Source organism: Girardinichthys multiradiatus, chromosome 2, assembly GCF_021462225.1.
Source record: "Girardinichthys multiradiatus isolate DD_20200921_A chromosome 2, DD_fGirMul_XY1, whole genome shotgun sequence".
Classification (NCBI taxonomy): domain Eukaryota; kingdom Metazoa; phylum Chordata; class Actinopteri; order Cyprinodontiformes; family Goodeidae; genus Girardinichthys; species Girardinichthys multiradiatus.
The window spans coordinates 32,755,373-32,779,702 of record NC_061795.1 but is presented as its reverse complement, the minus strand read 5'-3'; the positions used below and the strand labels follow the sequence as shown (position 1 = coordinate 32,779,702).

Below are 24,330 nucleotides of genomic sequence, written 5' to 3'. Positions count from 1 at the left end.
GGTGCAGCAGCTGTCCTAAAGAATGCACTTTCTGTTTATTCCCTTTCTTTTCTGTTCTTGGCAATCTGTTTGTTTACCTAAATGCATTTTATTTCAGTATTAGCAAGTGAGCATTTTCAAGTTTTTTGTCACCGTTTCCCTTGTTGCCTGACCTGACATGTTTATGATATACCTCTGGAACATCAAATACATTTGATCAGCAAATATTACTTAGATTGGACTGACTCCTGCATAATTAATGCTGGGACCCCTCACAGCCTCTCTTTGGTCCTGTTCACTGAATTAATGATGAGTTGTGCCTGCCGTGGTGTGACAGGGGGTGGAAGAGGTTCATCCTGCAGAGGAAAGAAGAAGCCATAGAGCTGGTTCTGAAGATGGACTTGGCAAAGACACACTTTGAGAGGAAGCGCCAACGTGCTGCATTTACCAAATGGCTTGACTGGGTGAACTCACACAAGAGGAGAAAAGCAAGTAGGTGATAGTGAGAAATTATAATGAAGTGTTGTTTTATTGTTTTTAAAAGCTGTCGCCTTCCCACGAGTGGAGCCAGAGAAAACATGTCCTGTGGTTAAATGTGTCCAAGCTATAAAGTCTTTCCGTACACTGTTAGATTATTCCAGTCAGATGACTCATTTTGTCTGTCAGTTTTCACTTTGTTTTTGTTCTGTTAATCAGAATGTACCTGGAAGCTGACAATACATTCTGAACTCTTATCGGCCATGTTTGCATTTTGTTTTAAAGAATTTCATGCCAAAACACTAGCTCCTGTTGGTGCACCACATAGACTACTTTTTTATTATACTAGGTCTAAAAAAACACATCCAGACTAACAGAATATGGTGAGCATGACCTGCTCTCTGCATGTAATATACAGTATTTTAATGCAACAGAGTAGAGTAAGCAAAAGGATAAACTCTATATTTAAATTAATACAAGATTACTGCAAACATGTCATGGTTTTGGGGGTTGGTCTGAGTTGGTTGGGCCAGTTGGAGTGTCTGAAGTATTTTGGGGCCTGGCTGCAATGAGTGGGTAGGAAGGCATTAAAAAATAAGTTCTAACTGGCATATCTTCTTCTAGTTATTATCTATTATTATGTCTACTAAAATTCATGTTATAATACAAATTAAACCACTTGTCATTTTGTATATTTACACAATTATTATTATTATTATTATTATTATTATTACTATTAATATTATTATTGACATAAACTCACAGATTATTGGGTTGTGTATGAAAAGAAAGATCAAGTCATTTTTTCTGTTAAACCAGGTTTATTGTTCAAGAAATGTTTCCCTTTAATTTAGCTGCTATTGTCAGACTTCACACTCTAGTGAACCCCTGCCGCCTCCAGCACATCGTTGCTGCATGGCGAATCGTTGCAAAGGACTCAAAGAGGACAAAAGAGTATTTCAAGGTAACAAAGATTTTCCTATGAAGGTGTTCTGAAGAAACTTAGCTTTCTCCTTGACCAGTTTCTGTTTTTACATGAATCTTGCAGAGGCTGGAACTAAGTGTCACCAAATTCAACAGTAAGGATCAGCAGACTGGAGAAAGAGTTGATGGAGTCTCAGTGCTCCCTCTTCATCTCTCATTGAAGGTAGCTCCTCTGCATCTCTCACCAAGCTGGTGAATACCATTAACCCGGTTTTCTGGTCAAAACTGCAGCTGCTCTGTTCTCTTCTGTAAAAACTCAGCGGTTGAGATAATTTCTCTCACATAAGAGTTTGTGTGAACTCTGTTGCAGATCATTATAATTTTACAGTCATGCGTATATTTATACATCTTCTGTATACATTACATTCTGTATAGTTTTAACTTGGTCTATTGTAGGGCTGCAACTAATGATTATTTTGCTAATCAATTTTTTTGATTAATTGATTAATAATCAGGTAGCAAATGATGCTTAACAGAAGATTTGTTACAGAATTTGAACCAGGTGAAGCTAAATCCATGCCGCTTGAGTTCTGGATAGATGATATTTACAGAAAAAGGTTTTTCATCTTAAATGCAAAATGTATATATTTTTTGTACACTTTTGGGCTAATTACTGCTCTGAGTAGGTTGTTCTTTCAGCTAATGGCATGTTTTAAAGTCTGTATACTCTAGTTAATGAGTATTCAATTACTAAATCAGTTGACAAGTATTTTAATAATCTATTAATCACGATTGTTTCAGTTCTAGTCTATTATTAGCCATGCTTGCCTCTTGTCTTTTAGCCTTAGTTTTTGTTTTGGATTCACAGCTGCTGGCAAAGTGAGAGCTCTTTTGGATTGCTTTGCTCTGTTGTTTCTGTAGAACACCTCTGCTGATAAATAGTTCTTCAGCATGATTATGTTTGGAAACAGACAGGAGCTGCTTGTTCACATGTCGCTACCTTAAAAAGTGGCAGCAGGGACGCCAGACCCAGTCTGGGTGCCAGCAGCTCCTTCTGTAAAATCAAGACCCAGAGGAACAACTATAAGTCTGTCAGCATCAAAGTTGCGTCATTGTTTTTGTCTGAATTTTTGGGCCAGCATCTCTTGCCTGAAACCTTTCTAACCGATCAAATAAGATCATGTAAATCAGTGTTTTTTCCTCAGATCTTTCAGTATTTGGAAATAAGGGACTGGCTAAACTGTGCCAAGGTATGCTGTGCGTGGAAATCTATCGTCCAGTCAGGCACGTTGTGGAGTCAGGTCTGTGCTGTGAAAGTGCTGCTTATATTTATTATATTTACAGTGCCTTGCACAAAGTCTTCATGCCCCCTTGAGCTTTTTCACTTCGTAACTGTAACAACCTCAAACGCCAGGGTATTTTATTGGGATTTTATGTGATAGACCAACAAAAATGATCCCTAAACATAATAAAAAAGATGTTGCATGGATTTTAAAGAGTTTTTAAAATAAAAATCTAAAAAACTGTGACATACTTTTCTAACATTTACTCAGATATCCCCCCAAAAAAACGCATAGGAAGTTACCCAATTGGTGATTAGTCTGTTTTTCTCTATGTAATGTAATCCCAGTATAAATTTAGCTGTTCATTAAAGCCTCAGAGGTTTATTAGAGAAAATTAGTGAACAAACAATGTCATGAAGTGAAAAGAACACAGCAGACAGTATCAAAGTTTTTGAGAAGTTTGAAGCAGGATTAGATTGTAAAATACACAAGATTTTAAACACAGAGCTCTTTTATCATCTGGAAATGGGAAGAATGTGGCACAACTGCAAACCTACCAAGACATGGTTGTGCACTGCACAAATCTGGCCATTGAGGATGAGTGACCAATAGACAGTTATAAAAAAAAAGCAAATTGCCATCGGCCATGTTTGAAGACTCCAGAAACGTGCGAAAGATGCTCTGCTCATATGAGACCAAAATTTAAGTTTTTGACCTACATGCAAAACCTACACAGTACATCACCCTGAACAAGCAATAACCACAGTGAAACATGGTGGTGGCAGCGCAATGCTGTGGGGAATCTTTTCTTCAGCAGGGACAGGGAAGCTGGTCAGACATGATATCTAGATGGATGGAACTAAATACAGGGCAATCCTAGAAGAAAACCTGTTAGCGGCTGTAAAAGACGTGAGACTGGGACAGAGGTTCGCCATTAGGCAGGACAATGACTTACAGTTAGAGGTAAAAATTAATGGGTTAGATCAAAGTGCATCTATGCATAAACAAAGGCCCAGTCAAAGTCCAGACATAATTAAGAATCTGAGGCAGTACTTTATAACTGATGTTCCAGATGCTCTCCATCTAATCTGATTGACCATGAGCTGTTTTACAAAGAGAAATGAGCAGAAATTTCTTTGTCTAGATGTAGCAAGCTGGTAGAGATTTACCCCAATGAACCGGCAGCAGAACGTGACTCTCCAGGGGGGTTATTCAGTGAGCTGAATACATATGAAGACAACACTCTTCAGATTTACATTTTTTTTAAAAGCTACAAAACCCACAGATTTTCTGAAAATCTCTGTAAAATACATTGTTGTTGTAATGTGGCATAATCTAAAAAAGCTCAAGGGGGATGAATACTATAATTTATTACAGTGTTAAAGGTTTACCTAAAATGTTTTTATTTCTGCAGATTAACTTCTCAGTGGGGAAAGAGTGGATAACAGACAGTATAGTGCAGCAAATTCTGCAGAGCTACCGGCCCTTTGTGACCCACCTGAACCTGCGTAGCTGCACATCGTTAAAATGGTCCAGCTTAAAATATATCAGTGAGTTTTTTGCTTTATTTATGGTTTTTTCCAATACCCATAGGCAGTCAAATTTAACGCCTGCTGTTTAAAATTATTAGTTTGACTCAAATTATTATCATAGTCAAACTAGTCCCAGTGGTATTGTCTACATTATGAATTAGCAGATGATGCTGACAAAATGTAAAAATGAAAAATCAAAAGGCAGCTCGTCAACCTGATGCAGACTGTTTACTGTATTGAAAGAAAATAAGAAAAATAGCTTCTTCTTTTTTTTTGTTTTAAATCACTTGAGTCAGGCCAGTCTAAAGATCTGGTATTTCTGTGGAGCTCTCAGGTGGCTTGGCTCCAACTCTTCCTCTATTTCTCCTTGTAGTTCCATTGGTGTGCCCCAAAGCTCGGTGTCTTGGTTTTGATCAGGGCTGCTGAGCTGTCTGTCCTTAGGACACTCTCTGTTGTAGGAATCCATGTAGTCCTCCACTCTCTCATCAATATATTCTAGAGGAGATTGGCACAGCAGGCCAGAGTGCCTCACTCCTGGATGCAGGCGTAGCCAGTAAACCATGTAGTGGATACTGGGGGAAGAAGAAGAACGCAATTGTTCGTATAAGTCTAAAGAAGGCTTCGTAAGTGATTTGGGAGAAGAACTCACTTGTAGTTGCACACCCAAGGATTTCCTCCGAGTTGTAGCTTGGACAAAAAGTACAAATCTTCAAGAACCCCGTACTGAAGAACATGCAGCCTGTTGGATGACAGGTCCAGCTCATGAAGGTGTAAAAGCCCAGACAGGGACCCTAGGTGACAATAGACCAGTGGTTCACTAACTTAATGAGAAGTACCACAACAGAAAATACTAGGTTCCTAATGTACCACCATACAGAAAAAAACTTTTCAAACAGAAGATCAACAGAGCCTTTCTTTGTTTAGTTTGTTGTGCTATTTAATAAAACCATCCAAGCCAACAAAAAAAATCTTTCTTATCCATTGTCATTGCATGACAGATTCAAGGATGCAATCTAGCTTTTCGTTCTATTTTTACACAGAAGTTGAAATGTCAACAATTCAAGTTGAATGAATTAAAGCTCAAAATCCTAATGATGGATTTTGCTTTCAGACGCATAAATGCATTAATAACACAACAAATTCTACTTCAAGGCAAAACCAGAAGAAACATTTATTAAATTTGTTCTTACTCTAAAAGAAGTGATACAGGTTATTTTTGTGCAGTTTAAAAAAATTGTCAGTGTTTGTATTTTCTTAACAAACTCAAACATTTGCTGTATAAACTGAAAAATGCCTAATAATTTTACTTATCTGTGAATCACTGAACTAATATCTAGTTGTACTACCACTCTTTCTGAAAACTGCTTCACGTCTGTGTTGCCTGACCGACCAACGTCTGGTGCCTGAGGGCAGGTATTCCAGCCCAGGATGATTGGACTACATTCCCCAGTTGCTCTGCATTTGTTGGTTTTTGACTCAGAAACTGTATGTTTGATCTCACCCCACATGTCTGCTGTTGGATAAAAGTCCAGGGATGGGGCTGGCCAATCTGTAATGGTAACCTTGTTGGTCTGGATGCTGCTTAGAATATGGCAACATCACCTCTGCATGATTGCTGGTGTGAAATGAATAGGCCTAACACCAGACTGAGAAACATCCCCCATACCATGATGTCTGAGCCAGCATGCTTCATAGTGTACTGTGGCCTGAATTCAGTGTTTGGGGTTCGTCCGAAAGCTGTGCGCCTAAAAAGGAAAAACCTTGCTTTCATGTATGTCATTTCAGCAGGCATATCATAATTGTTGGGCGAGTTGGTTTCCTATTACTCTACAATACCTACTACTTAGTTATTTGCCATGTAGACATATAGGTTCTTCACAAAATTAACAGTGATCGAGCAACAACTCTACACTCGTATTAATTTGTATGGCTACCACTAAATAGACTGGTCACTGAGCATAAAGTTGGCAAATCGCATTGGTTTTGAAACTTAGAACTGAAACACGGTTAAGTTGGGTTTCATGTCCTTCCCACAACCAAGCTCTGACTTTAGAGTAAATGGACTGTAGCATAAGCAGCCAGCAAGATTTGTTGCTGGTGTGCTGATGTTGAATTAAGCTCTTACTAAATTACTTGAAGACAGTAATGCTTTATATCAGCTGCTCTACTTGTATTCTCCATCATAAATAAAGCTAAGACTGTGTACACATAGACGGCTGAATGCCCGTCTCCACTCTAAAAGAAAAAAGAGAAAACCGACGCTGCAGCAGTTATTTAAGTGTTCCCTACTTTTTGGACTCCAGATAAAGATAACTGCATATGTGTAGGATTCCATTCTGGATATTACCGCAATTATTACATACAGGACATGTTGTAATATTCAGTCATCGTGAGAGACATGTGAGCAGAAACAATGACACCCACCTGTGTCAATCTGCTCCATGTTGTTGTTGCTGAGGTTAAGGATTCTGAGACCTCTAGCTCCTTGGAAATCTCTGGGTTTGAGATGGTGGATTGAATTATGGGACAGATCGAGCCGAACAACATTCTCTGGAATACTTGAGGGCACCTCAGTTAGAGCTAAACATACAGAAAAATGTGTGACTAAAACAATACAGACACAGTAGAGACAAATAAATCTAGGACTCTTGCCAGTAGAAGGTTGAACATACAGTGCCTTGCGAAAGTACTCGGCCCCCTTGAACTTTTCAACCTCTTGCCACATTTCAGGCTTCAAACATAAAGATATAAAATTCGAATTTTTTTGAAGAATCACAAGTGGGACACAATCGTGAAGTGGAATGAAATTTATTGGATGTGTCCAACTTTTTTAACCAATAAAAACCTGAAAAGTGTGTCGTGCAATATTATTTGACCCCCTTGCGTTAATACTTTGTAGCGCCACCCTTTGCTGCAATTACAGCTGCAAGTCGCTTGGGGTATGTCTCTATCAGTTTTGCACATCGAGAGACTGAAATTCTTGCCCATTCTTCCTTGCAAAACAGCTCAAGCTCAGTGAGGTTGGATGGAGAGCGTTCGTGAACAGCAGTCTTCAGCTCTTTCCACAGATTCTCGATTGGATTCAGGTCTGGACTTTGACTTGGCCATTCCAACATCTGGATACATTTATTTGTGAACCATTCCATTGTAGATTTGGCTTTATGTTTTGGACCATTGTCTTGTTGGAAGATAAATCTCCGTCCCAGTCTCAGGTCTCTTGCGGACTCCAACAGGTTTTCTTCCAGAATGGTCCGGTATTTGGTCCCATCCATCTTCCCATCAATTTTGACCATCTTCCCTGTCCCTGCTGACGCAAGCAGGCCCAAACCATGATGCTGCCACCACCATGTTTGACAGTGGGGATGGTGTGTTCAGGGTGATGAGCTGTGTTGCTTTTACGCCAAACATATCGTTTTGCATTGTGGCCAAACAGTTCGATTTTGGTTTCATCTGACCAGAGCACCTTCTTCCACATGTTTGGTGTGTCTCCCAGGTGGCTTGTGGCAAACTTTAAACAAGACTTTTTATGGATATCTTTGAGAAATGGCTTTCTTCTTGCCACTCTTCCATAAAGACCAGATTTGTGCAGTGTACGACTGATTGTTGTCCTATGGACAGACTCTCCCACCTCAGCTGTAGATCTCTACAGTTCATCCTGAGTGATCATGGGCCTCTTAGCTGCATCTCCGATCAGTCTTCTCCTTGTTCGAGATGAAAGTTGAGAGGGACGGCCGGGTCTTGGTAGATTTGCATTGGTCTGATACTCCTTCCATTTCAATATGAGTGCTTGCACAGTGCTCCTTGGGATGTTTAAAGCTTGGGAAATCTTTTTGTATCCGAATCCAGCTTTAAACTTCTCCACAACAGTATCTCGGACCTGGCTGGTGTGTTCCTTGGTCTTCATGGTGCTCTCTGCGCTTTGAACAGAACCCTGAGACTATCACAGAGCAGGTGCATTTATACGGAGACTTGATTACACACAGGTGGATTCTATTTATCATCATCAGTCATTTGGGACAACATTGGATCATTCAGAGATCCTCACTGAACGTCTGAGTGAGTTTGCTGCACTGAAAGTAAAGGGGCCGAATTTCAGTTTTTTATTTGTTAAACAAGTTTGACACATCCAATACATTTCATTCCACTTCACGATTGTGTCCCACTTGTTGTTGATTCTTCACAAAAAATTTGAATTGTATATCTTTATGTTTGAAGCCTGAAATGTGGCAAGAGGTTGACCAGTTCAAAGGGGCCGAGTACTTTCGCAAGGCACTGTACGAGCACATTACTGATTTAGTCTATTTATTGGGAACATTTCTTTTTTTTTTTTATTCTAACACGCTGGCCAAAACATCAACCTCCAACCTTTTAAGGTGACCACAGATTTATATCAGAGTTTAAAGGAGCCAGTGACTCGGCACTGAATAAAGATACATGCCAAACCAGATGTGCATTGGTTCATTTATGCTTCACCATTAAAATGTTTAAAGAAAAATTTAAGTTTAGCCTTTCCAGTAATGCAACAGCAATAATGAATCATCTGCTCTCTGACAGTTTGTATTTTTTCTTAAACCCTCCGTTACATAAGACCATGTGTTTGGAATTACAGAACCCACTTTCGGGCTCTGAGTAGAGAGCCATTAATCAAACTGATCCTTAGAAAAAAGGCCTAAATTTGAACTTGCCTTGGTTCTTGCAGTCTATCCATGTGTGGGGGAAAATGTAGGTGTAGCAGAGCATGGTGGCGTCTGATTTGCCGCGAATCGGACTGGGCTCTATAGGGTGTGTTACGTTGCCGTTTGGGTCACCCACTGGTTCCAATTCCTTACAAAGTAACTCGGGATCAATCTGCTTCAGCTTCCGGTTCTTAAGACTGATGGGCTCTGCACACCTAGAAGTTGAAACAGTTAGAGGTTAACTGTAAATCAGTTATGCTCTTATTAAATATTTGGTGGCATTATTTACTTGGCATGGTTTCCGAGATTACGGTTACTTGGGACTTGAAGAGTGCGTATGAGACTTTCCATTGGACAGAGACATTTCCAGGGATTGTCGTGCAAACGCAGATAACGAAGGTTTGCCATTGGGATGAGGGCCTCGTCACTGAGCGTTCTCAGTTGGTTGTGTTGCAGCAGAAGGGTCGTTAGATGTGTTAGGCCTTGAAAAGCCCCTGCCTCCACCTGAGAGATCTGATTCTGTTGAAGATCCAGACTGGTTAAACTTTCATATCCAAGGAAGGATCCATCCCGGAGGACTTTTATGTGGTTCCGGGCCATAAGGAGGTGCTTTGGTATTCTGGACCAGGCACTTGAGGTGGGGATAGAAGTGAGACGTTGGTCCTGACAGTCTACATAGACTTCTCCGGATTGTGTTATCTCTGAACAGTTGGGTATCATAACCCCAGAAGGACCTGATCTGCTCTGACGCCTCTGAACCTTCATCATTAACCTATGGAAAAAGACACAAAAAGTCCATCTTCTCATTATTGGTACATAAAACTGAAGTTTCCAAAAGAACAACTGTACTAATTATAGACAACAATACAATGTTGTATAAAGGTATTTACCCCCTGAAAGATTTATTTTGTTTGTTTTCCTAAATGTTTCAGATAATTAAACGAATAAAAAAATATAAAATAACAGTGATTAACAATATTTTTTGTAAAGCTGAGTTCAGTTTCACTAGCCACCCTTTAATACACGTAGAATCAAGAAATCACTTAAATAGAACCTGTCTGATAACATGAAGTAGATCTTATTAAGTAACACACCATGCCCCAGTCAAGAGAAATTTTAAGGACCGATGAAAAACAAAGGATGAATACACAGCAACATTTTTTGGTGAAAACAGAACAGTTTCGCTCAGTTTTTTTGGATAAAGAACCTGACACCGACATTTCAACGTGGTGGCGGTGGTTGATCTTCAGGATCCTGAAGAAAAATCTTGTCATCAGTTTATGGCCTTGAGCACAGGAGCATTTTGGGCTATGTAAGCAGGAAAATGCAAAGCACAGAAGCAAGCCCACCTTAGAGTGTACTTAAAATCAAAATGAAGGTTTTGCAGTGGCCTAGTCAAAGTCCAAATTTAAATCCAATTGAGATGTGTAGCATGATCTGCCGTTCATGCAGGAAAACCCTTCAATGTGGCTAAACTAAAACAATTTCGCAAAACATGGTCGGTCAAAATTACTCCAAACCAAAGTAAATGACAGCTGGCCAGTTATTGCAAATGCTTGATTGCTGTTCTTGTTGCCAAGGTTGCTACAAGGGGGGAATAACATTTACAAATATGACCACGTCGGTTTGGATTGCTTTTTAACCTTCCCTGGTCTCTTCATCTCAATGGACGAGATCTGCGAGAGAGCAACAAAGGTTAAGAGAAGATGGGAGATCACACGCATCCTGAACACTACAGAGTTTTATTTTCACCAGCAGGAGCTCGAGTCAAAGCAGGAATCTTTGATGAAAGTCCTCTGTTTGTTGTATGAAAGGGAGCTGTGTTGGTTTGGATGTAACACAGCTTTTGTTTACCTGTGGAAGGTTTTGCAGTGGCTTTGTCAAAGTCCAAACTTAAATCTAATCAAGATGTGTGGCATACTCTTAAATGGCTGTTCATGCAGGAAAACCCTTCAATGTGGCTGAACTAAAACAATTCTGCAAAACATTGTGGGTCAGAATTACTCCACAGCAATGTAAATGACAGCTGGCCAGTTATTGCCAATGCTTGATTGCTATTCTTGTTGCCAAGGTTACTACAATCAGAATCAGAATCAGCTTTATTGCCAAGTTCGTACATACAAACAAGGAATTTGACTCCGGTACACTTTGCTCTTTGGTTTTGTCTTTGCATTACGGAATATACATATTTACAATGTACAATATACACATATATAATAAAAAGGTGCATTTGCCACATCTGTATGCTGTTGTTCTGTTCTCTATTGAATGTTCAACAGAGAAAGCCTGGGGGAAGAAACTGTCTCTGTGCCGGCTGGTTTTAGTGAACAGTGCTCTGTAGCGGCGGCCTGAAGGTAAAACTCTAAACAGTTTATGTGCAGGGTGTGTGGGGTCTGCAAAGATTTTAGCAGCTCTTTTCCTGACCCTAGACCTGTATACATTCTGGATGGAGGGAAGGTCAGCCCTGATTATTCTCTCTGCAGACCTGATTATTCGTTGCAGTCTGGACCTGTCCTGTTTTGTGGATGAGCCAAACCACACTGAGATGGATGAAGACAGGACAGATTGAATGATGGTAGAGTAGAAGATGACCAGCAGCTCCTGTGGAAGGTTGTACTTCTTGAGTTGCCTCAGGAAGTACAGTCTCTGCTGGGCCTTCTTTCGAACAGTGTCTATGTGTGAAGACCATCTCAGATCCTCAGAAATGGTGGTTCCTAAGAACCTGAAGTGGTCCACGGCCAATAGTGTTGTTGAGGATGGTGAGGGGGTGTATGGGGGTGGTGTTCTCCAAAGGTCCACCACCATTTCCACAGTCTGAGTGGGTTCAGTTCAAGGTAGTTCTGACCGCACCAGTGTACCAGCCGATCCACCTGCTGTCTGTATGCAGACTCATCACCGTCCTGGATCAGTCCAATGACGGTGTCGTCTGCAAACTTAAGGAGTTTCACGGATGAGTCCGATGAGGTGCAGTCATTTGTATACAGAGAGAAGAGGAGTGGGGATAGAACACACCCCTGGGGGGCACCAGTACTTATTGATCTGGATCGGGAGAAGATGCTCCCCAGTCTCACCTGCTGCTGTCGGTCCGTCAGGAAGCTGTTGATCCACTGGCAGGTGGAGGCTGGGACGTTGAGCTGGGTGAGCTTCTGGTGGAGGATGTCTGGTATGATGGTGTTGAAGGCCGAGCTGAAGTCTACAAACAGGATCCTGGCGTACGTTCCTGGGTGGCCGAGGTGTTGCAGGATGAAGTGTAGACCTAAGTTAACAGCATCATCTGCCGACCTGTTTGCTCGGTAAGCAAATTGCAGGGGGTCCAGGAGGGGGCCTGTGATGTCTTTCAGGTGCTTCAACACCAGCCGCTCAAAGGATTTCATGACCACAGACGTCAGGGCTACAGGCCTGTAGTCATTTAATCCTAGGATGGTGGGTTTCTTGGGCACCGGGATGATGGTGGATCGTTTGAGGCAGGAGGGGACCTCACATTTCTCCAGTGATTTGTTGAAGATCCTTGTGAAGATCGGAGCGAGTTGATTTGCACAGGGTTTCAGGCATGATGGGGAGATGTTATCAGGTCCTCCAGCTTTCTTTGTTTTCATGCGCTGAAAGAGCCTGTTTACCTCTTCCTTGGAGATCTTTAGTGCGGGCAGAGGATCTGAAGGTAGGGGGTTGGTTACTTTATGGGAGGAATTTGTTCCTGCATGGGATGTGGAGGGGATGATTTGAGGTGTGAATGGCTTCCTATCATGTCTGCAGTAGAAGCCATTCAGACGGTTGGCCAGGAGACGACTCTGTTCACGATGGGTGGAGGGGCTCTTGTAGGCAGTCAGGTTTCTCAGACCAGTCCATACAGCTGAAATGTCACCAGTAGAAAGGTTGTTCTTAAGCTTCTCACTGTAGCTTCTCTTGGCTGCTTTGATCTCTTTTGTTAGTCTGTTCCTGGCCTGCTTGTACCGCGCCCAATCTCCACTGCTGTGAGCTTCTTCCTTTTCCCTGTGCAGATTCCTGAGGTGTGGAGTAAACCATGGCTTATTGTTCCCAAAGGTGCAGAAGGTCTTGGTCTGCACACACATGTCCTCACAGAAACTGATGTATGATGTCACCACATCAGTTAGTTGGTTTAAGTCAGTGGCTGAAGTTTCAAAAACAGTCCAGTCTGTGCATTCAAAGCAGGCCTGTAGCATCTGCTTTGATTCCTCAGTCCACTTCTTAACAGTGTGAACCTTGGGTGTGGAAGCTCTTAGTCTCTGTCTGTAGGTTGGGATGAGGTGGATTAGGTAATGATCCGAAAAACCCAGAGCAGCCCTGGTAAAAGCATGATATGAGTCATTTAAAGCTGTGTAACAATGGTCCAGTGTGTTTTTGTCTCTGGTGGGACATTTAATATGCTGTCTGTATTTGGGGAGTTCATGGGAGAAGTTTGCTCTGTTAAAAACTCCCAGTATTATGATGAAAGAATCCGTGTGTTTTTTCTCCACGTCTGTAATCAGCTCAGCAAGATGTTTTTCCGCGGCAGAAGTGCTGCCATGTGGTGGAAAATATGAGCCAATTATTATAAACGGGAGGGCAATTACTTTTACAAATACGACCAGGTTTGTTGGGATTGCTTTTTAACCTAAATAAATAAAGCCATCATTTCAAAACAGCATTTTGCATTTACTCAAGTAATGTTTGTCTGATAATAAAATGAGTTTTTTACATTACACATTAAATCAAATTAAGTGTGACAAAAACACACATGTCCTGTGGGTGTTTCTGCTCAGATGAGACCAAAACTGAACTTTTTGTCCCCTACGCAGAATATGTGGAGGAAAACTAGCACTGCACATCAGCCTGAACACACCGATCTCATGGTAAAACATGGTGGTGGCAGCATCATGCTGTGGTATTGCTATTCTTCAGCAGGAACATGGAAGCTTGTTGAGTTTATGGGGGAAATGTGGATGAGGCAACCCTGAACATAAACCCAGAGCTACAGAAAATGGTTTAGATCAAAGCATATTCATGTTTTGGAATGGTCCAGTCAAAGTCTGGATGAATGCAAATCTGTGGCAAAATTTGAAAAAGTGTGTTTAGAGATTCTATCTCTTATCTGATTAAGTTGAGCTGTTTTGCAAAGAGATAGGGGCGGTCAAAACCTCTAAACAGTTTGCCGTCACAATCCTAGAGGAACCTGATCTGTTGTGATTCCTAAAAGCTCTCATCCGTAGACTTTGGAAACAGACACAAACAAATCCCAGCTTGCTGTAATTTGCAGATGAACCCTGAAGTCTCTGGAAATGGAATTGTAAACAACAATGAATCCATACCTGTCCCGTGTAAGTCTCTGTCTCGCGCCTTTACGGCCTCTGCCCTGCCCTGGTCTCTTCATCTCGATGGACGGGAGCAGCGAGAGAGCAACAACGGTTAAGAGGAGATGGGAGATCACACGCATCCTGAACACTGCAGGGTTTTATTTTCACCGGCAGGAGCTCGGGTCAAAGCAGGAATCAGTGATGAAAGTCCTCTGTCTGCTGTATATAAGGGAGCTGTGTTGGTTTGGAAGTAACACGGCTTTTGTTTACACTGTGGAAAAAAAATGGTTCAAGTCTTCACATCATTGCCGAGAAGAGTCTTTGAACAAATTTTATATATATATAAATCAAGGTTTTACATAAAACAGAGTTTTACGTGTAGGTAAATACAAAAGGAGTTTAACAAGCCTTGTTCTGCTCCTTTTGTTTTATTTTTTTAGGTGAATGCAGAAACCTGCAGGAACTCAACATGTCAGAGTGCTTGACTGTTTCTGTAAGTAAACAAGTAGAGGATTTGAAGTTTAGAAAGAATCTTGCAACAAAAATGTATCTTTTTTTTTGTATTATATCTGAAGTTTTCCTGTTCAAATGTTCATTATGTTGATTTAACTCCATCCTGCATTAAGTCATGGATAATTGGTGGGATTTCTGGAAACCACGTTCCCCACTGTTTCTCATTCTAGCCACAAACATTACTGTCCAATTCTCCAAACACTGGAAATCCCTTTTTTTTATATTACAGTATAAAGAAAAGGAAAGCCTTGTAGTGCTCTCAATGAAAAGGTCTGGTAGCTTATTAATTTATCTCTTAAAAGCAACATTTTAAAGGTAACCTTTGGTAATGTTTTAGCTCAAATCTAATGTTCTCAGCTGCGTATATCACCTCCTAGTTGGCATCAGCTGGATACGGGTGTAAAATTATTTAAAAATTAAGGTTTCAAATCCGCCACACCATTCACATGGTTCAAAGTCCTTACAGTTAGATAACGGTTTAAGCTTTGTGGTGCCTCAAGTTTTTCCACTGCTGTACCGTGCAGAGTGTCACAGTGCTGCCCTTCCCCACCTGTTGCTGTGCACTGCTAGTCAGCTGACTGAAAGAAAGCTACTAAGCTTTCGCCAAGCTCTCAAAACCCACAGATTAAACTCTTTGGAAATATTTAGTGTTTGAAAAATGAAGACCATTATGGTATGAAAACTAAAGGAGCGCTAACCACCTACTGCTCGGACCAAGGTAACACTGTTAGAACAACAGTTGGGAAGGTGGTCGCTGCATGTCTGACTGGCCAGGCTTTTTTCTGATTCATGTCAAGTACAGGTTTCATTTGTCATTTTAGTTAGGCAGCCGACTTGCTACCCCAGGCAGACAGCCTGACCATTTAACCAGCTAATATCAGATCGATATACAGTATCTCACAAAAGTGAGTGCACCCCTCACATTTTATAAATGTTAACTATAGTTGTTTTCAGATCCTCAGAGAGCTCTTTGCCATGAGGTGGCCAGTACGTGAGAGTGAGAGAGCGATAACACCAAATGTAACACACCTGTTCCCCATTCACACCTGAGAAACGTTTCACATGACACCGGGGAAGGAAAAATGTCTTAATTGTGGTGTACTAACTTTTGTTGCCAGAGGTTTAGACATTAATGGTTGTGTGTTGAGTTATTTTAAATTTACAGTTGTACAAGCTGCACACTGACTACTTTAAATTGTATCAAAGTGTCATATCTTCAGTGTTGTCCCATGAAAAGTTATTATAAAAAATATTTACAAAAATGTGAGGAGTGTACTAACTTTTGTGAGATACCGTAAAAATGTAAATTCCAATGAGCTTTATATAAGTATAGACTACATATCAAATTAAATTCTAAAGTCCCTACACTGGCTCCCTGTAGCTCAGAGAATAGAGTTTAAAATACTTCTCTTAGTCTATAAATCACTGAATGGCAAAGCACCAAAATACATTACAGACTTGTTGTCAGTGTATCAACCACCCAGATGTCTCAGGTCTTCTGGCTCAAATCTACTATGCACACCCAGAACCAGAACCAAACATGGAGAAGCAGCTTTTAGTTCTTATGCTCCACTAATCTGGAATAAACTGCCAGAAAACTATAAAAGCGCCAAAACCCTAAGTTGCGTTAAATCAAGATTAAAAACGTATTTGTTTAGAGTGGCCTTTGACTGTGCCATCTAGGCATGATTGGTTGCGTTTTCAGTCCAATTTTCCTTTCATTTTCTTGTCCATCATTCTATTCTCTTTATTTTATTTTATTTTACTTTTTTAAATTACCTCTGTTGTTTGATTTTATCATTTGATTTATTTTTCTGTGTCTGTATCTGTGTTTATTTCCTTTGTGATTGTATTGTAATTGTATGTACTTTTAATAGCAGTAGGAATAACCTGCTTTACTGGTTTTAAATAAAAGCTGTTTTATTTTTTTGTTCTAAAGTTTAATGTAAGTGCTATGAAACCATCATAGTTTTACTCAAGGTTATCAAACTCTTTGACACGTGTACCAACAAACACCGACGTTTGATTATTAACAACACCTGTTAAACTCACACATACTGAGTGTTAAAGATCTCTGCAGAACCCAAAAACAAGGGATAACATGTTTTAGCAAACCTTCTATGCATTCTAATAATGGCATGCTCTAAAAAACATGTAAATGTTTTGAGTGACTTTTCACATTCAACTCTGCTCTTCAACAGGATATGATGGTTCAGAGCATCACTGAGGGATGTCTGTGTCTGCTCTACCTGAACCTTTCTTGCACACTTGTAACAAACCACTCTTTGAAAGCAATATTCAGGTAGACCTTGTAGGGCATTATTTAATAAAATGGTCCAGTTGCAGATTTCTGCTACCCTGTATTTATCACACTGGATCATTTTAAAATGTTTTTTTTATCTGGTTGGTACTCATACAGTATCAATAACTAACAGAAAGGTCAGGCATTTTTTTTTTTCCAAATAGGAATTGTCTCAACCTTCAGTACCTGAGTCTGGCCCACTGCCGCAGGTTCACAGATGAAGGATTTCTGTACCTGACCACAGGGAAAGGCGGTCGGAATGTCATCCACCTCAACTTATCTGGATGCACTCAGGTCAGCCGTTTTTCACTCCTTTCGGTTTGGCTCCTTGTCGGTACAACCAATGTCTCCTGAAGACTGAAGCAATAGTTTATTCCTGGCGCCAGTTTCAGACTAATGCATTCACTCCTCTGTTTGCAAGTGTCCGATCTTGTTTCCTTCCCTACACTGGGGAGCGTCAGAGCAAATGGGGGACGGTCTCATACTTGGGTAGTTAAAAACATCTGGGGCCAAGTGGAGGGGTTGGATTTACACACACACACACACCCTCTCAACATTTGTACACTGTGTAACATAACACTCTTTGCTCTGGGGTGAGTGTTGGTTAGGATCCAAAAGGTTTGCGTTTATGAGATCATGAAAACGCAAAGAATGATTAGAGACAGCCTAAAACACAGAGCCTGACTTTACTCCTGATCTCCTTTCAGATGACAGTAAATGGGTTTAGATACATTTCTGCAGGATGCCCATCTCTCAGAGAGATCGTGATCAATGACGTGCCAACTCTGTCAGACAGCTGTGTTTTGGTAAGTGTTTATCTGCACATTTCAGATGTCATACAAAATCAACTGAATGTCATGGAGTATCAAACCAAGACAGAAGCAACACAGTTCCTTAAAAGTATTCATACCTCCTAAAAGTTTTCAGTTTTCAACTTCAGTGTCTTTTTTATTTGCTTTTTATGTGAATGGTGCAGTACTGTAAAGAGGAAGTTAACAAATTCAAGTTCAGTCAGCCTGGATGGAGAGCGTTTGTGCCCATCCATTATCAAGTCTTGCCACAGACTCTCAATTGAATTTAGGTCCGGACTTTGACTGGGCCATTCTAACAGACTACTAGGGTTTGATCTAAACCACATAAATAACCCTTTTGTTGTGTATTTAGTTGTCTTGTCCTGCTGGAAGGTAAACCTTGGTAAAAAAATGAAGAAAGTCCCCACAGCATGATGCAGTCACCACCGTATTTCACCATGGATATGGTGTGTTCAGGGTAATCGGCAGAGCTAGTTTTCTTCCAAACTGTTTTGCGCGTAAGACAGAAGGTTTAGTCTTGCTGTCATCTGGACACAGTCGGTTGTTTTTCATGCTTTTCATTCCTCTCTATGGCTTCTGTTGAACTTCTTATAGCTTTTCTTTTTTTTCCACTGGCTTTCTTCTTGCCAGAGTTCACAGCTAACAGTTGTACTGTCAACAGATTATTCCAACTGAGCCGTGTATCTCTGCAGCTCATACAGAGATATCATGGGCTCCTTTGCTTCTTCTCTAATTTATGCTTTTCTTACCCTGCCTGTCAGTGTAGGTGGACGGCTGTGTTTTGGTAGGTTTTCAGTTGTCATTCTCTTTCCATTGTCAGATGGCGGATTAAAAGGTCATCTGTGAAGTGTGACTGCCTAAAGTTTTCTGCTTCATCCTGGACCTGTCTGGTGTTTCTTCTGGTCCTCATGATAATGCTTGTTCACAAATGTTCTCTGAAGAACCTTTGATGCTTTCACAGAACAGCTATTTTTATACTGAGACTGTTTACTAATTTACTTAATTTGTTTCAAATTTGAACTATTGTAATTTGTTGTTTTGGTGTGCTGCACTTTGGCCAACGTCAGTTGTTTTTATGTGTGCTATATAAATAAATTTTATTTGATAACTGGTTGCACTGGATCCTTTAAAAACATTTATCATTTTTCTTATACCTTACAATTATGCACTTCTTTTTGTTGGTCTTTTACATAAACTCCAAACAGAATACATTGAAGTTTAACCTAATGTGAATAAATGAGGGGGTCTCACTGTAAATGTGAAATAATTTTGTGCTCTTTCTTTTCTCTAACAGGCCCTACTTACCAGATGTTACTGCCTTTCCTCTGTCTCCCTGCTGGGCTGTCCTCACCTTTCAGACGTTGCTCTTAAAGCCATGGCGGAAGCAGCCATTCTGAAGACTTTCAGTATAGAGAGTGAGACCATTCTACATCCTGCAACATTTCACTTTCCGAGTCATGCACGGAAATTATGTACTGGTCCAGGTCTCCGTTTATGTGTCCTTTAGGCAACAACCAAATAACTGATGTCAGCTGGGAGGCTTTATGCAGCCACTCCCAAGGTCTCTGCAGACTCCATGCTGCAGACTGTCCCGGAATGACCAATGATAGCCTCACATATGTGGCCAGTCTGAAAAACCTGCAATACCTGGATATTTCACTCTGCAGCAGGTGGGTAGGGGTTGTGTGGGCTTTATTTACCAAATTAAGTAAATCACAGTGTTCTCCATAATGTTTTTCAGGGTGAGTGATGCTGGAATTAAGTGCTTGACTGATGGCTTCTCTGCAAATAAACTGCATGACCTTAGCATCAGTCAGTGCTGTCTCATTACTGACATCTCTGTCAGAAGAATTGCACGGAGGTATTTAGCAGGATTTACCTACATACCTCATCCTTTCATCACAGTTAAACTACATTTTATCCTCAAAATTTGCCTTATCAACCTAATGTCTCTACAACATAATTTGCACACACTATTTCATCATGATCTGTTTAAAAAAGGTTAACTGTAGCATTCTTGTGTTTGGGAAATAATTTATCAGGTTGCGTAAACTGCACCATCTCAATCTGAGTTACTGTGAGTGGCTGACGGACCCGGCTATGGAGTGGCTGAGTGGCAGCTCCATCTGCTCTCTTGACATGAGCGGCTGCAACATCCAGGATCAGGTATGGATGCACGTTGCATGTTCTCATTCACTATAACAGTGGTTGTATTTTTTTTTTTTTTTTGCACAGTTGCGCTCAGAGTTGTCTAAATGCCAAGAAGCCCAACAAATTTACTTTCACAAGTGGAGCATTACAGCTAACAATTTAATGCTGCGCTTGAGATATATATATATATGTTAGGTATTATTTAGTCAACTCAGAGGCAAGGAACGACACAGAGTCAGTTTTTACTTGCGGCAAGGGTAGCTCTGCAGTACAGACTACAAAGTATTAGCACCCCTCTCTCTTTATTTATACATGCTGGTTCACACACAGTTCAACAAACATTCAGGGTGTGTGTGTGTGTGTGTGGTCAGAAAGGTTAGGGTTCATGTGTCTTGATTTTAAACAGAGAGGGAGTGAGTGAGTGCTCGTACCAGTCCCTAGATGTTGCTGATAAAAGCATAACTCTTTCTTCTCCCCATCTCCCTTTCTGTGACACGCAAGGAGGGAAAGGTACTTAGAGCAGACATGAGTGATAAACAATCAAACCCTAACAATATATGTATATGTGTGTATATATATATATATATATATATATATATATATATATATATATATATATAATGTGTGTGTATATATAAACTGCTTTGGGATTATTTTAATTGCAATGAACACAGAGACGGAAAGGAAAGAAAAGCAAGAAAGAGAGAGAGATTGGGGAAAAAGGAAGAAGAGTAAAGAATAGAGGAGAGAAAGAAGGATGAAGGGGATACAAGATAATATCCTGCTCGCTTCCACACCTGCAGAAACGCATATATAATAGCAATGTTACCTGAAAAGTGCATGGTACTAATGAATGCAAGATGTATTTAGTTGCAACTGCAGCCCAATATAGAACATCTGTGTATCTGTTAACACCTGAAGCCAAACACCTGTGGGTGTAAGTGTGAGTGCGCTTGTGTATTCAAGGTTTCTCCATAAAAAATGCAATAGTTAGTGTGAGGAGCCACAGACCTGCCGCCCTGTACCCGAGACAGACACGGAGGAGATCTGAGCCACAGACATCCAAAGGCCACCCAGAGCATGTGAACCTCAGGAGGACCACCACCGGGACTACCGCAACCCCCCCAGAGGAGAGCCCCAGGGGAACCACCCCGCAGTGAGCCGGCAAACATCAAAGCACCCTGACCCAGACACGAGAACCACCAATACAACAGCAGGCAGAGACACCAGCCACCGGCAGGGAGGAAATGGGCCCCACATTTGATGGGGTGCCTAAGCTTATCCACAAGAGGGAGCAGCCAAAGACTCAACCCCACACAAAAACAGGCACACACAGTCACAATCACACATTCCTGCCCTCATGCCCACACATAAAAACACCCACACCAACACACCCAACGTAAAGACACACAACAATGGACATTGTACACTCACCATACATACTCTTTACTCTTTGCAGGGCCTTGTTGCGCTTCAGAAAATCCATCTAAAGAAGATTGTACTTGCCGAGTGTGTAAACATAACAGATACCGGTGTAGAGGTACATATCTTTACTCACTTTGACAGCTACTGATTTCCGATTTATCTTCCTTACTGGATTTTGATCAATGATGATAATCTTTTTCTGTAGAATCATCTCTTTTTTTATTAGACATTTGAAGCAGATGTGAGAAAGCTACCAACCCAATCTTTTGTTTGTTTTCTTTATATTAATTTAGAAATGTATTGTCTCATATCTTATTTACCTTTTGAGAACAGAAGCTGTGCAAGAACGTGAGAGATCTGGAGCACGTTGATGTTTCTCGCTGTGCAGCTTTGACTGATGCCGCAATCAGAGCCATTTCATTTTACTGCAGAGGTCTGCACACAATGAGGATGTCAGGGTGTCCAAAGGTTCAGTTTTTATGTGTATATAAAGCACTGTGTAAATATTTTCCTTCTGATTTATTCTGTTTTTGCTTCTTGACTGTTTCATTTAAATTTTCCAGATGAAAAACATTTTTCATATTAGATAAAGAAAACCTGAGTAAATACACAAATGCTGTTGTCAAATGATCATTTAATTTATTAATGGAAGACAAATAAACTTGACCATGTGAGCAAAACATTATTGCCCCCTAAATCCTTGTGCCATGCTTGGCTGGCGACAACTGCAACTAAGCATTTGTGATAACTGGCAATGAGTCTTTTACATCTCGAGGAATTTTGAAGGATTTTTATTTTATTCAGCCACGTTGAAGTGTTTGTGAGCATGAACAACCTGTTTGAGATCTTGCCACAGTTTCCCATTTGATTTAAATCTAAACATTGACTAGGCCGCTTCACAACCTTGATTTATTTTTTTGTTTTAGCCATTCAAACGTGAACCTGCTGGTGTGCTTTGGTCCTGCTGTGTAATCCAGGTGTATTTGAGCTCAAAGTTATGAACATGAAGGCCCGACATTATCCTTCATTATTCTCTGGAAGAGAGCAGAATTTGTGGATCCATTAATTACAGCAAGCTGTCCAGGTCCTGAAACAGCAAAGCAGTCCCAGACCATCACACTTTGACCACCATGGTTGATTTTGTTCTTTTTCTGAAATATGCTGATTTTTATGCCAGATTTAAAAAGGATGTACATCTTCCAAAAAGTTTCACATTTTTCTTGCCAGTCCACAGAATATTTTAAATTAATTAATACACCATCAAGATGTTTTGGGATTTATGAGATGAACCTTTGTCGTTGGCCATGGTTTCTGCCTTTATGCCTTTGTCATTTTTGCCCAGTCTCTTTTATTGTTGAATAATAAACACTAACTTTACCTTAAGCAGGTGAGGCTTGCAGTGCTTCAGATGTGTTGTGGGTTTTTTTCTGACGTCCTGGATGAGACGCTTATTTGCTCTTGGAGTAGAGTAGGGTAGGTTTACGGTAAAAACAAAATGTGGTTAATCGTTGTTATTCATTATATCACACATAATGGTTTGGTTTGGTTTGGATAGCCTTTTCCCCTTTGTATGAAATCATAATTTAAAAAATAAAGGTGTGTTTACTCAGATCATCTTTGCTGATATTAAAACTAGTTTGATCTTAAATGTGAGGGGAAAAAACAAAAAACAAATAAATCTGCACATGCTCACTAAATATTAAATATGATTTTTAGACATGATTTCATGAAAGTTGGATGTTTCGTTTATCTTCAGATGACAGATATGGCGGTGCTGTATCTGACCAGTGGATCTCAGTACCTGCGAGAACTCGACATTAGTGGCTGCTTCCTCCTCACCGATCGCTCTCTTCGATACTTGAAAAAAATTTGTCCTCCACTAACCTCCATCAAAATGACCTGCTGCAGCAGCATCTCATGGTACATTAAAGGTTAAAACTCTGAATTTTACACTCTTTACAATAGCTTATTAAACAATAAATTCCCTTTTTTTTCCTCAGGGCAGCTGCCTTAAAGCTGCAGACATGTGTCTCTCACTGGGAGTACAGCAACCACAACCCTCCCAGCTGGTTTGACTGCAATGCAAACAAATTAGCAAAGGCTGATGCTACATGGAATGTGGAGGAGAAGCACTCTGCAATGACACAGATATCACGTACATACTTTAAAACAGCTCAACATTCTGTTTTAAAATGAGGAAAACTTGATAGAAAAGGTCTCAAACTCCAGTCCTCTAGAGCCGATGTCCTGCCAACTCTTAATTGCCTCCACAGCAGGCAACCAAATACTACATAGTCCTGCTAAAGACCTAATTATTTGATTCGGGTATGATGAAGCAGAAGTGCACCTAAATGCTGCAGAACATCAGCCTTCAAGGATTGGAGGTTCAGACACCGGGTTTTAGTCGCTCCAATTATTGTTTTTGGAGATTTTCTCATTTATTTTCAGAAAGCTTTACTAATTATTTTTAACTAATTATAAACCAGATTAAAAATGAACTCTCTGCAAAACTAGTTCAGCCATGCTTTGGGTCTTCTGTCAGTCTGTTTTTGAAACTTCTTTTTTTACTAAATTTGAATTTCCTTTCACATAAATAATATTTAACAAATACAAAGAGCAAACACTGTCTCTGAGATGACTAAATTTAAACATTTAGCAAATAATGTTAAATGTCTTGATTCATATAGAGTATAAATTAGTACTAGTAAACAGTGACATCAGTATTTCATGCGCTCCACACCTTCATCAACTTACAGTATAAACTACTAAAAAATGCCTCCGTTACATTTATTTTACACTTATTTTTAAGGGTATCAGTAATTGTTTCACAGGCTGATTTAGTTAAACATATTTTATTAAAATGGATGTTTTTCGCCACTAAATAAATTAACTGAAATGAAAGTGTGTATTTTCCACATGGCGATTAAGTTAATACAATAGAATATTAATTTATTTTAATACTTTT

The 24,330-nt window shown here is 40.2% G+C and overlaps 2 protein-coding genes across 4 annotated transcripts; one reads left to right on the top strand and one right to left on the bottom strand.

Annotated features, from left to right (window-relative positions):
• The first annotated feature begins 5 nt into the window (after nucleotides 1–5).
• Nucleotides 6–23,878, top strand: fbxl13 (F-box and leucine-rich repeat protein 13). Of its 3 annotated transcripts, XM_047348087.1 has the most exons (17): nucleotides 10–471; nucleotides 1,311–1,420; nucleotides 1,505–1,603; nucleotides 2,586–2,681; nucleotides 4,078–4,213; nucleotides 14,603–14,655; nucleotides 16,877–16,977; nucleotides 17,142–17,271; nucleotides 17,685–17,783; nucleotides 19,084–19,204; nucleotides 19,297–19,459; nucleotides 19,531–19,650; nucleotides 19,832–19,955; nucleotides 21,400–21,480; nucleotides 21,699–21,833; nucleotides 23,122–23,285; nucleotides 23,366–23,878. In XM_047348087.1, exons 1-17 carry the CDS (start codon nucleotides 375–377, stop codon nucleotides 23,559–23,561), a joined length of 2,025 nt encoding a protein of 674 aa, XP_047204043.1. In that variant the 5' UTR covers nucleotides 10–374; the 3' UTR covers nucleotides 23,562–23,878. The 3 variants fall into 3 exon arrangements, with proteins under 3 accessions (XP_047204061.1, XP_047204043.1, XP_047204052.1); XM_047348105.1 differs by lacking the exon at nucleotides 23,366–23,878 and having other exon boundaries at nucleotides 6–471; nucleotides 21,699–21,798; nucleotides 23,122–23,257; XM_047348096.1 differs by lacking the exon at nucleotides 19,531–19,650.
• LOC124857052 (leucine-rich repeat-containing protein 17-like) lies at nucleotides 1,258–17,298 on the bottom strand. Its single transcript, XM_047348119.1, has 7 exons — nucleotides 17,164–17,298; nucleotides 14,178–14,433; nucleotides 9,161–9,643; nucleotides 8,881–9,086; nucleotides 6,620–6,775; nucleotides 4,845–4,986; nucleotides 1,258–4,767 (listed from the first exon to the last, which is right to left on the bottom strand). The coding sequence occupies exons 2-7, from the start codon at nucleotides 14,300–14,302 to the stop codon at nucleotides 4,488–4,490; spliced, it is 1,392 nt and encodes a 463-aa protein (XP_047204075.1). The 5' UTR covers nucleotides 14,303–14,433; nucleotides 17,164–17,298; the 3' UTR covers nucleotides 1,258–4,487.
• Nucleotides 23,879–24,330: the final 452 nt, after the last annotated feature.